The sequence below is a fragment of the Phytophthora sojae genome (genome assembly GCF_000149755.1).
Source record: "Phytophthora sojae unplaced genomic scaffold PHYSOscaffold_13, whole genome shotgun sequence".
In the NCBI taxonomy this organism is placed as follows: domain Eukaryota; phylum Oomycota; class Peronosporomycetes; order Peronosporales; family Peronosporaceae; genus Phytophthora; species Phytophthora sojae.
The window spans coordinates 276,871-289,795 of record NW_009258127.1 but is presented as its reverse complement, the minus strand read 5'-3'; the positions used below and the strand labels follow the sequence as shown (position 1 = coordinate 289,795).

The 12,925-nt window shown below is 52.4% G+C and overlaps 3 protein-coding genes across 3 annotated transcripts; 2 read left to right on the top strand and 1 right to left on the bottom strand.

Annotated features, from left to right (window-relative positions):
* Window positions 1-3,027: 3,027 nt before the first annotated feature.
* On the top strand, window positions 3,028-3,810 carry PHYSODRAFT_306883 (hypothetical protein; the record flags this gene model as incomplete). The annotated part of the gene is made up of 1 exon (XM_009539168.1): window positions 3,028-3,810. One exon carries the CDS (start codon window positions 3,028-3,030, stop codon window positions 3,808-3,810), a length of 783 nt encoding a protein of 260 aa, XP_009537463.1.
* A 4,754-nt stretch (window positions 3,811-8,564) lies between these two features.
* PHYSODRAFT_251974 (hypothetical protein) lies at window positions 8,565-9,347 on the bottom strand (the record flags this gene model as incomplete). Its single annotated transcript, XM_009539167.1, has 1 exon — window positions 8,565-9,347. The coding sequence occupies one exon, from the start codon at window positions 9,345-9,347 to the stop codon at window positions 8,565-8,567; it is 783 nt and encodes a 260-aa protein (XP_009537462.1).
* A 1,310-nt stretch (window positions 9,348-10,657) lies between these two features.
* Window positions 10,658-10,999, top strand: PHYSODRAFT_340913 (hypothetical protein; the record flags this gene model as incomplete). Its single annotated transcript, XM_009539166.1, has 1 exon — window positions 10,658-10,999. The coding sequence occupies one exon, from the start codon at window positions 10,658-10,660 to the stop codon at window positions 10,997-10,999; it is 342 nt and encodes a 113-aa protein (XP_009537461.1).
* Window positions 11,000-12,925: the final 1,926 nt, after the last annotated feature.

The window sequence follows — 12,925 nt, the reverse complement described above, 5'->3', positions numbered from 1 at the left end:
GCTTCGAAGTTTTGTGTGGTATTCCAAAAAGTAGCGGGTCACATCATTGCTCAATGGATTTTGCACCCTCGTTTCAGCCACTGGCAAGTCTTTCGGACGCCACCAGGCTATGTGGCGACAAATAACCCGCTTGAGCAGTACCATAAGACGCTCAAGCTCGTAAACAAGGACTAGAAAGCTACGCCAATTGAAATGCTGGAGCGTTTGGACCAGTCTCGACTTGTGTTTCTTCAGATGCAAGTGTCGTTCCAAAGTACTCCTGCAGTGTCTCAACGCTTAATGGCTTTGTATTCCATGGCTGTACGAAAGCAAGAACTGTCGGCAACACCGACTGCTGGAGCAGATGATATCCCTCTCCAGTTTGTTCAGATTTTGCATCACGATACGGTAACGCCGAGAGTCGTGCAGCAAATGATTTTTACGTCGAGCCGAAAAAGACAAATCTGCCGTTCGAGTCCATTCATGTACTGCGCATACAATGGCAAAGTATGCCGGTAGATGGGTGGTTTGTCAATGCGGCTTCGAGGACTTGGGCAAATGTGGTCTGTGTCTGCATATAATCCACGCAACACGCGAGCTTGGTCTACCTTGCCCTGGAATGCCTGCACCAGAGCAAGATTTTGTCACCAATCACGCTCCACGTGGAAGGGGAGCCAACAAGACTGTGGAACGCCAAGGGCAAAGTGTAGCCGGTGCTACGAGCGACGAGCTCCAACCTCCTCGATTTATAGGTAACCAGCCTGAGTATGGGCCGTGGGCGCAAGAATCAACAAACAGCAACCAAATCCGAGTATGCGATGACGCAATTGGACCTCCATTTCGACTATCAGCTACAGCAACATCAACACGAGATGGTACAATCATCAGCCCACGGATCGACAGTCACGCAACTATGCTGACCTTTCAGACGTATGAGGATGGAATTCAAAATTGGAACGCCCACCAGAGCTGGAGCGCTGATCAGGCAATGGAGATGCCGGTGGGTTCCTCCACCAGGCTGACAGTGCATCAAGCAGAATATGCCTACAGTCGCCCGTGGGGTCCAGATGCGCCCTTTGTTTACCGACCAGTAGATGCATATATTGCAGCGAACAGTGAGCCACTGCCCACCGATAGAACACCGAGAGATGAAGAGCGCGCTTGCATCTCTGCTGCACATGACGTGTTGCAGACTCCTGCGCTTCCGTCGGGTTCGACATGGAATTTTCCTACTCGAAGCCCAACAGGTTTGTATGACGCCCCACTCTTCGAAGGCTCCGACGACGGTGCGAGAGGTCCACTTGCACACGACACTGGACGGCGCCCGGCAACATGGCCTGCCAGCAATTCAAATCGGGAATCATGCGATCAAACCAAGCGACGTAGGTTTTAGCTAGCTGCTGTAGGAGCGGCGTAACAATGCATGATAATTCGTATCGGTACGCATCACACTCATCCATTCACATACACAACGCTAATACAATGGTGGCAATAATGTGCAGTGCCAATACTGATACACTACACTGTAGAAGATTTGCAGGTGGTGATGTAGCCGAATAAAGTGGTGATGGGACCCTTTCTTATGGTGCTGCAGCCCGAATATCTGGTGATTTGGCGCCAGCCGTTCGACTGGTGCTTGGCACCAAATCTGTGGTGATGCGGCCTAAATCTGTGGTGGTGTACTCCAAATCTCTGGTGATGGGTCCTCTCCCTCGTGCGTTCAAATCACACCAGGTGGTTCTGGCCATTGTGACAAGGGCTTCAGATCGAGTTATTTGGCCAGTGGCAACGTCACCGACTCTTTATCGCATCACTCGCTCACACAAAAATTGAGAATTCATCACTATTAATAGAGCTATGTAAGAAGTGACGAGTACAGATACTGTACAGTACACGCACCTGGGAGTCTCCCAGGCTGGGACGGCATTACTGTATATTGATGATTCTGACGGACAAAGTTCAACAAGCTACATGTACTGGCAAAAGCTCGTCTTAGCAAATCAGCGAGTTTGGGTACTGTATGGGCTGCTTCTACTCACCATAGTATCTTGGAGAACTCGTTGGGGACAGTACCGGTACATGCTACCGCAAGGATGAAGAAATCTGGCTAGGATGTGCTTACCGTAATTTAGATCTCATACTACATATAGCTGATTATTGAAGTTATTGTGTTGCAAAGTGGACACGAGATGTACATGTACCGACGATTTTATGCTCGTATTCTGAAGTGCATCATGCAAAGTGGTATTTATGTACCGGTACCCTTAAACACTGCTGTCTAGATCTATCTACTCCACGGCAGCTAGCGTCACGCTGAGCTTGTGTTGAAAGGAGACAGCAACACGCTTAAACTGCTTCGGCAGCTTTCCTGTTCCTGTTGTGCGTGTCCGCCCTCCCTGCTGACCTGGGGAGCGGGACATCACTTTTCGCGGACTTGGCGTGCGCTCCATGGTTGTTCCTTGCAATGACTGGCCCTCTTTTGCTGCATTTGCTCTATTTATACCCTACGTATTATGAGAACTCAACTGAGTAAATGGCGCGATATCATTGACTAATGCCTAGTATAAAGTATGTTGAAGTGACGTCTCCCACGCCACTGATGCCTAGGACTGGTTCAATAGGAACACCGGTTTCTGCATAAGCGGATGACTTTTTGCGGTCAGCTCCTCCAAGCTGTTTTGCTGCGAGTGGCGTCGACTGGCGTCGCAGTGGCTTGGCGGCCGAGCTGTCCGCTGAGCCCCTCGCTGCACGCGATCAGTGGCAGTCCAGCTGCCGCGATCTCTTGGCGCGGGACGGCATGCGGCTGAATCAAGAGCCACTCATGAGCCCCTGGGCTGGTGCCACTGCTGCCTGCGTCTTTCCGCAGCCAGATGCCTCGCTTGTGCTGCGGGTCACCAGACGAGCAGCAGCAGGTTGTCCGTCCGCTTGACGGCGAGAACGCCCCCGCTGCTCATTTCGAAATCCACTTCCCAGCGAAGTATCGGTCATCCGCTTCGTCTCAAGGCCTCCAACGTAACGTAACAACCCCCCCCCCCGCAGTATCCGACAATGGTCAACCGAAGCAACCTCGCCACGCTACTCGTCGCCGTCGTGGCCTGTACGAATGGAGCGCTCGCCGAGCAAGAGGCAGCCCAGTTCGGCTTCGGAGGTTTCCCCGGCATGGGCGGCATGGGTGGCTTCCCTGGAATGGGCGGCGGCATGGGAGGCATGTCGAGCCTCATGAAGATGATCCCAGGCATGGGTGGCATGGGTGGAGGAGGCATGGGCGGTCTCCCTGGCATGGGTGGCGGCGGCATGGGCGGAATGTCAAGCTTGATGAAGATGATCCCAGGCATGGGCGGCGGTTCCTCTGGCACGAGCGGCGGCGGCGGTCTATCGGGCCTCAGCAGCATGATGTCAGGCATGGGTGGCGGCGCTGGCGGCTCCTCGGGCACCACCAGCAAGTCGACTACAGGCACGGGAGGAGGTTACAGCTCGCCAGGCACGGTGCATGCTCCCAGCATGGGTGCAACAAGCACTGGGGCTACTGGAGCTACTGGAGCGACTGGAGCCACCGGAGCAGTGCCAGCGGCCCCGGCCGCCCCTGTTGCTGCGGCCATGCCTACTGCTGGAGTCGCCCCCACTACTGCCGCCGCCCCCGCTGCTGGAGTCGCCCCCACTACTGCCGCCGCCCCCGCTGCTGGAGCCGCTCCGGCTGCCGCTGCCGTCCCTGCTGTAGGCCTGACTCCTGCTATTCCCGCGACTGGAGCCGCCCCTTCTACCGGCGCAGCGGCACCTGCTGCCGGGGCTGTTCCTAGCCAGACGTACCGCCGCAACCTTCGCGTTGAATAAGCAAGCCCCTGAAGTAGTTGTCTGTCAGTTAGTCAAGTTTGCACGGATGCAGTGTAAACGTAAGAAAAGTGTATCACCGAGTTACCACCTTCTAGCTAATGTGTGAGATTGGAACGAAAACAATTGTTGAGCTAGTCCGACATCCCAAATATCATTTGATACGAGAGCTGTGATCACAGCCTGTGATAGAAGGCTACGAGTTCTATAGGTCTAATTAGCTGGTTTCTACCTCGTTGTCAGAGTTGGGGTAGGCAAGTAGGTTTTTTTGGGCGGTGTAGTGACTCCAGTCGAGGGTGCAGCGTGGAGGGTCTTGCTCTGAGGAAATTTTAAACTGACTCGCCATTCTGCTCTACAACTAAAGCGTCGACTTGACGATACTGGCGATGTGTCGATACACGTTGGGACGCTTACCTCTCGTTGTAAAAACGGAGTCCTTCCCAACAGGCAGGACATCACCAAGTGCCTCGCTCTACCATTATTTAATTATAAATGAGCTGTGAAAGCTTGCACCAGGTTTACGCTGAAAAGTCTGTATTATTCTAGGAACACCCGAAGAATGCCAGCAGATGACTGTCGTGAGCGTAACGCGTAACTTGGCGCAACCTTGCTAAAGGTTGATGGACATATACAACTCCAAGTCAATTGATCAGGAGCTGCGTTGTACTTAATAAGTAATAAGTAATGGGTAATGCAGATCTACATCTAACTAATACTGTATTAGAGAACGAAACGAAAACCAGTAGTAGCGAAAAGGGGTCGGAACACTGTAGCGATTCCAGGACTCTATAGTTTTATCTAACAAATACTGTACTTGTAAGTACTTTAACTTTAAAAAACTAGTAAATCTCAGAGCTTCGTGCAAGGCCCGAATGGCATCAGAAGGAAGTGCTACTGCTTTGGAGGGTGCACACCGCCATAGCGTTTTATGATATACGGAGACTTCGTGAGGGGAATAATTATTATCTGTTGCTAATTTACTGGTTCATCTGTTGCGGGCAAATCAGCGGAAAATCTGTTGCCCGAGTCGGTTTATCTGTTGCGTGGTGTAGGGGACGAAAGCAACAGGTTTTCGGTACGGAAATCCTGCAACAGATTACATGTCGAGTTGACTCGGTATATCTGTTGCCTATGTGATTACTTGTTGTGCTTATGCATCGAGTAAGAGCACCCCTGCTATTTATCCGAAGGCGGTCGATGCTTGATAGGATTCTTTTAAAGGGCTCGCATGAATTTCGCGAAGGCTATGTGAAAGTAGGATGGTCATAGCAGTAGATTTATTACTTGAAGGTCATAACACCGTCCTCCAGCTCCAAAAGATGCTACGCTGCACATTTTCCGCGTCTGGCGTCGGCTCCTGTACAGTCCCGCATCACCTCAACGTCTTCAGGCATCGGATCTATTGCGCCTCGCTCTACATGCACTGCTTCTTATGTTGCTCTGGTGCAGGCAACCCCTCTTCGGGCGCGGACTTGTGATCCGCCTCGGACTAGGCAAAGTTTGGATTGCGCTGGATCTTGATTTAGATGGTTGGGCCACGTTCACCTGTACACATGAACGCGAGATGAGCTTGCTTACCTGTGCATGTGACTAAGATAAATAATAGTTGCGTGGTCTCCAATAGCTCTTCTTCGTTCGTTGTTATGTAGCCGCCAAGGCATTTGCCCCTGTGCGAGCTTGTACACGTCGCGAATACATAGAACTGAAGGACTCACTGTCTAGTGCCCACGCTCTTCGCACGAGGGGGTAGCTTTGCACTCTACTACCTCAGGAAGCACCCGGAGGAAGTCCAGTCCATGAGTACGAGTCGCCATAGTCTGTTGTGCCCACGCTCCAAACACGCCGAAGTACTCGGTAGTACAAGTCGTACTTCGCTTCCTCATCGAACCTAGTGATCATGGAGCCGGTCTCCTGGATGCTGCCTGCAGTCCAGTAGCAAGCGTACTCAACCGTTTGGCGCTGTAATATGAGTTTTAGCTCAAACAAAAATCTATGCGGATAGAGAGAGTATGGAGATCGAGAGCGACAGTGGATGACGAGAGCAGATCCTAAAGTCCTGCAGACTGGAGTGAACTACATCGTGCAACCCCGTAACTTAGACAAAGGGCAGCGATGACATCTACGGTACTGTAGCCACTCGCAGCTCCGAAGCTGTTGTCGGCGTGGCCGACGGATGCTCGTGTTAATGCATTGTTCCGTTAATGTCACTCTCAGTGGCCACGTGCACTACATCGTACTACCCAGCGGACGTGAGTCGACACCTCCGTCCGATGACTTCACGCATACTTAAGTACGCGCGCGATCGGGGCTACCACGGACACAACGGCTCTCATTACTACAATTGGGGCTATGGCTATGACAAATTCGACCCTCAGGGCTACCGCTCTTACGACCAAGGCCGTTCTTCCTGTGATGATGGCTATGGGGGTCGTTATGACCGCTCTGATCGTTATGACTCACACAATGACTAGGAGGACAACGTGACGCTCACCGCAGTGATCCTTCACCTCGTGGATCGACCCGTAAGCGCGTGGTCTGCTGTTAAATCCTTGGAAACACTGAAGAAGCTGTAACTCATCCCTGGCACCAATTGGTCCAGTAGCACCTCATGCGCTTTAAAATAGGTTACACACTCTTCGCGATAGGCTTGGACGTCAAGAGCGCACCCGTGGCGACGTTGACTTGCCATACCTGTGCTGCTGATGTCGTAGCACGCCTGCGCCAGAAGTCACAGTCCTCGTTGGCCTCTAAGGGGAACGGCAAGCTATCATCTGCATGCAACAATAACTCAAGCTGCTTGCAAAGTTAAGGAATGACTATCGCAGAATAAATCCGTAGCAGACCGCTGAGCTCGCCATAGTCCCCGAAATGGAATACCACAAGATCATGCATCACCTTCCTGAGCAATAGCGGGGGTGCTCTTACTCGATGCATGAGCACAACAAGTAATCACATAGGCAACAGATATACCGAGTCAACTCGACATGTAATCTGTTGCAGGATTTCCGTACTGAAAACCTGTTGCTTTCGTCCCTACACCACGCAAGATAAACCGACACGGGCAACAGATTTTCCGCTGATTTGCCCGCAACAGATGAACCAGTAAATTAGCAACAGATAAAAATATTCTCCCACTTCGTAACGATACCTACTTTCATGAGACGGACGCTGACAAACCAAGCACAGAAAGCTCGAAAGCGTCATTTGGCCGGCATATTTTTCGACATTCAACGGAGCTTGGATTTAACAAACATGCAGTCTGTGTTACCCCCCCCCCCCGGAAATTGGTATTAGAAGAACCCTGATAACAACCTATTCCCCGCCATCAAGTCGGATTTGGATTCCCCGCCAATAACTAGCGCAGCAACTTAGTCCATTTATATTGTGGTAGCTAGCTAAACAAGAAGTTTATTAAGCAGTTAATCAACTTCTTCTGCTTCTTCGTTCAACGCTCGACTTTGTATATCGAAATTTTCGCGGTGAATTGTTGCTTGTGCGATATCGACGGCACGGCGCGGTGCAGATGCCCTAGTTGCTTTAAACAACGTTCTTAATGTTGCAACGACAAAAGAAAGGGGCCCGACACTTGTACTTGAGGGTGACGCTGGAAGTGATTTACTATTTACCTCACCACATGTTCCAACACTTAAGCTATCCAGACGCATAACTCTCGTATTTAGAGCTGGTCTGGAAGCCCCCAACAATCCTTCAAAATGTGAACTGTTAGATATGTTTCTATTTAAACCCATAAACCTTGGGGTTTATATTCATTAGAGGCTTTTAGAAGCACCGTTTTTCGTGAAAAACGGTATCCAAAAACACGTAGTGGGGTACCCAAAACTTTTCCGGGTTATCACGTGTTTTTGGCACCCGTCGAGCGGTAAAAGTGAGTTTTCACACCGTTCATCTAATTTCCTAATCAAGTAAAGCAAAATCCGAGAAGACAACGCATTCGGGGCAACTGAAAGTTCACACTTGGTGGTCGTGGAAACATGTTAGTGGGTGCGCACGTCCTAAATGCATCACGGATGAATACAGATTGATACTGGATTTCTCGACGTTCTTTTGCTAAACGATGTCCCTAAAGCTGTTCCCTTGGTTTAAAATTTAATGCACGTAGAAAAAGACGGCATTGACCAATCTTTCAGAGCTCATTTAATGAGCTCTGAAAGGACCGCGTCAAACGAAATGATGCTTACGAATCGCGATTTAACCGCATAAATCGACAGAACTGCGTCTTGTGCGTCTTTTAAGCTATTGAGCACTTAAGAACTCGTGAAGTGACACCGGTTTCAAAACGTATCTCCATTTCCAACCCCCCCAAATTCCGGATTTTGTAAGGGGCCAATACTTATTCAATTTTTTCGTGCTGTACATTATTGGAAATCTGGTGGTAAAAGAAATCACATAAGCATCTTTTCTGCTTTGTACGAGTAATTTTCACTTTCGAATTTACGATGTCCGACTAGGTACGAAATTTGGTTGGTGAACTTCAAACGCCGAAAACTCCAAATGGTTCGTAAGCATCAGGCACTCCAGCTAATTAGACCTATAGAACTCGTAGCCTTCTATCACAGGCTGTGATCACAGCTCTCGTATCAAATGATATTTGGGATGTCGGACTAGCTCAACAATTGTTTTCGTTCCAATCTCACACATTAGCTAGAAGGTGGTAACTCGGTGATACACTTTTCTTACGTTTACACTGCATCCGTGCAAACTTGACTAACTGACAGACAACTACTTCAGGGGCTTGCTTATTCAACGCGAAGGTTGCGGCGGTACGTCTGGCTAGGAACAGCCCCGGCAGCAGGTGCCGCTGCGCCGGTAGAAGGGGCGGCTCCAGTCGCGGGAATAGCAGGAGTCAGGCCTACAGCAGGGACGGCAGCGGCAGCCGGAGCGGCTCCAGCAGCGGGGGCGGCGGCAGTAGTGGGGGCGACTCCAGCAGCGGGGGCGGCGGCAGTAGTGGGGGCGACTCCAGCAGTAGGCATGGCCGCAGCAACAGGGGCGGCCGGGGCCGCTGGCACTGCTCCGGTGGCTCCAGTCGCTCCAGTAGCTCCAGTAGCCCCAGTGCTTGTTGCACCCATGCTGGGAGCATGCACCGTGCCTGGCGAGCTGTAACCTCCTCCCGTGCCTGTAGTCGACTTGCTGGTGGTGCCCGAGGAGCCGCCAGCGCCGCCACCCATGCCTGACATCATGCTGCTGAGGCCCGATAGACCGCCGCCGCCGCTCGTGCCAGAGGAACCGCCGCCCATGCCTGGGATCATCTTCATCAAGCTTGACATTCCGCCCATGCCGCCGCCACCCATGCCAGGGAGACCGCCCATGCCTCCTCCACCCATGCCACCCATGCCTGGGATCATCTTCATGAGGCTCGACATGCCTCCCATGCCGCCGCCCATTCCAGGGAAGCCACCCATGCCGCCCATGCCGGGGAAACCTCCGAAGCCGAACTGGGCTGCCTCTTGCTCGGCGAGCGCTCCATTCGTACAGGCCACGACGGCGACGAGTAGCGTGGCGAGGTTGCTTCGGTTGACCATTGTCGGATACTGCGGGGGGGGGGGTTGTTACGTTACGTTGGAGGCCTTGAGACGAAGCGGATGACCGATACTTCGCTGGGAAGTGGATTTCGAAATGAGCAGCGGGGGCGTTCTCGCCGTCAAGCGGACGGACAACCTGCTGCTGCTCGTCTGGTGACCCGCAGCACAAGCGAGGCATCTGGCTGCGGAAAGACGCAGGCAGCAGTGGCACCAGCCCAGGGGCTCATGAGTGGCTCTTGATTCAGCCGCATGCCGTCCCGCGCCAAGAGATCGCGGCAGCTGGACTGCCACTGATCGCGTGCAGCGAGGGGCTCAGCGGACAGCTCGGCCGCCAAGCCACTGCGACGCCAGTCGACGCCACTCGCAGCAAAACAGCTTGGAGGAGCTGACCGCAAAAAGTCATCCGCTTATGCAGAAACCGGTGTTCCTATTGAACCAGTCCTAGGCATCAGTGGCGTGGGAGACGTCACTTCAACATAGAGCATACAAACTTCAGTATCAAAGTATCTTCACAAATCGCAATATAAACGATTCGGATAAGAATACTGTGACCTAGCCCGGCAACGTTGCAGCAGTCGTGACAAAGCGACTGCCAAAGTGGGCGACTACCTCCACATGAACGCAGTAGCGACACAGCTTGGTGGTGACAACAGACAATCGCCTCAAAACGGTGTCCCTTGTGGTAGACGAGCTAACAGGTTCGTCGTCATCGGACATGTTGAATGGGTCTTGCCGCAAGACCGCCGTAGACGACTATAGTAGAATCCTACCCGACGTGGTTCCCATCTCTTGTGTTTCCTATTGCTGCAATTTCCGAAGCGCTTCAATGATAAAACAACCTTGTCCACGTTGCAGAAGCCGCCGCATCCGAGCCACAAAATAGCAGGCACTCTTTGAAGAATCTGTTCCAAGAATCGACTATGTTTTGCTGTCCGTAAACGTCTATCAACTCCACCTCCAGATTGGCCGGCCACTCATTTCCCTGACATCTGGAGGTTATCCGTGTCCGTTGGCCAGCGGATGTTGACCACAACGACGTCTTACCAGACCAACTGGCTGCTACGTCGAAGTCGGCTATGGGCGATGTGCGTCGTGCATGGAGCTCAACGACTGTTCAAGCCTCTCCACATCTTCCAGCCCTCTGGTGTCAACCAACCAGGCCACAACCTTCAGCGGCGAACAGGCAGGCATGGGCACTTGACTTTAGCCTGTCGTTGTCGAGCTAAGCCCCAGGCAAGCTGCATTGTAGCCCTCATTCTCAAATTCACCTACCCAAGCCTCAACCGCCCGACCCAAGCCCCCCAGCTACCATGTTCAGCAACAGCAAGATCTTCACCGTGTGCGTCGTCGCCGCCGTCGCCATCTCAAGCGGAGTGAGCGCGGAGAAGGAGGTGGCCGAGACCTTCTTCTCTGGACCGGAGGGCGTCGGCGTTGGCATTCCCGGCGTCGCGACCGTCGGAGTGGGCGGTACGGGCGCCTACGGGCCTGGTGTCGTCAGCCCTGGTGTGGGCGTTGGCGTGCCTGGAGTTGTCGGTGTTGGCGCCCCCACCACCGTGGTCAACAATGGCTACCCGGCCCAGCCTTCCAACGGCGGTGCGACGGCAAGCGCGACGGCGACGGCGAACGCGAACCGCAAGCTCCGCTCGGAATGAAGGAACGAACCAAGTAAGTCGTGATCGGATGCCCATCAAGACGAGACACATAGACTCTTTCTCGGAATGTCTCGCCCGCAGCGAGGCTTAGAACACCCGTAATGGGTATGCATGGTAGTGGTAGTATTTTTTGTTGCCTTCCATATGCAAGCGTAGTTTTCTTTTTCTACTTTGATCTGTTTTGAAAGTCATGCACGCTTCAATGTTGATCTACGAGCGCAGCAGAGGTCGGAAAAAATATTTCAATTCAATAAATATATGGGTTTTGCAATAAAAATCTTTATTATTGGACATCCCAGCTACCAATACAATATGATATTGACCCAATTATTGACAATAAATATGAAAAAGTGCGGTTCTCCGGCCCACCACAAATCTACGTTTGATGGCATCACATGGCACCACCGATGACATCAACAATGGGGTCCTCCACACTACACTAGCGTCGATACAATTACTGGTCAGGAGCAGACTCGTAGAGAAGCCCAGCCGCCATTCTCGGGCGGCCTAGCGTCTCATTTCAACATTGTATACACCCTTGAGTTTATTTATGCAAAAAAGACTGATCTGGATGGGAACAACTACTACTTTGTGAGTTGGGTTGGATACCCCCGTCCTACTTGGCAGCCAGCGTCAGATTTACCACAAGATGCCATTGCGCGTTTTGAAGAGGAGGAGCTCGGCGTGTTTTGGCCTGTGGATCCCAGAGATTTTATCGAGATAGGCGTGCCTACGGGAAGTAGTGGTAGAAGAGCGAGAGTTAGAAGAACATGAAGAAATAACTAACAATACAATATAAATTACGGCAATATTTACTATTGCTTGCCGCTATATTGAAATCTTTATTATGGAGTCATGCTGCTGGCAATACAATTTTTTATGGTATTGGCGGACCTCTGGAGCGCAGGTTCCCTGTGAACGTGTTGGGTAGCGCCCGCTGCGCTTGCACCACTATCTGAACAACTCTTTTGTGACTAGTATTATGAGTCGTAGGTATTCAGAGCGGCTTCGAGTGCGATCGGCCTAGACAAAAGGGGGAAGGCCAACGCGGTGACAAACAAGAGCGACTTTTACATGTGAGACCGGTGTGTGCATCCATTACGTGCGTCCCACCAACTTCTTTCGAGTCCCTGGATCCTTTTCTGGCGATGCACGCCGTGAAGTTCTCATCACCTAAAGCATATCATTGATAGGTCACCGCTGCAAATAGCATTGCACTCGACTCCATTGTGGACTACATTCACGGCAGTGAGCATGCTTGCCCGGCCGCTAGTGGCGCCGGCCGGCAGCCAACTTCGTCGGCTTTTGCAGCCATTGCATCCATGACACATTCACGGCAACGTGGCCCGGTCGCTAGTCCGTTCACCCACTACTACAATTTTTGCGCCACGAGCTGGTTGTTGAACCTAATGGGTGCAGTCCGAATTGCACGCGTCCTGCGGAGATTGTCGTACTGCACGTCCAGGCACCCGCGAGCCGGCCGTGCCCAAGACGGTCATAGATAGAGGCTTGCGCCTTCACTCCAGCCTCGAGGTGCCCACCACGCCGCTCGCCCTGAGCGACAACAGCGCTCGCCAGCGAATGGCCCGCGAGCGCAGCAACTTCAACTTGTGTCCCTTCAATCGCCGCCATACTGAGTCCAAGTCACTTGACAGAAGCGGCTAGTCTGGGCACGCCAGACCCGAGCGCTGCTCGATAGCAGCAACCCACGATGCAATCGAGACCTTCGTTTGCCTAACCAGGAGCACGCCCTCCGGCAGAGTGGCCGCGGGTTCAAAGTCAGTCGGCCACAGCCTTGCGACCCGCCAGGATCCAAGAAGCTCGCCGCCCTCCTCACTGCGCTTCTCACTCTTCAATTTGCTCGCCTGCGAGCACTTGACCCCCTCACTCTCCCGAACCTCCACACTTCGACCTCACCCCCCCGCC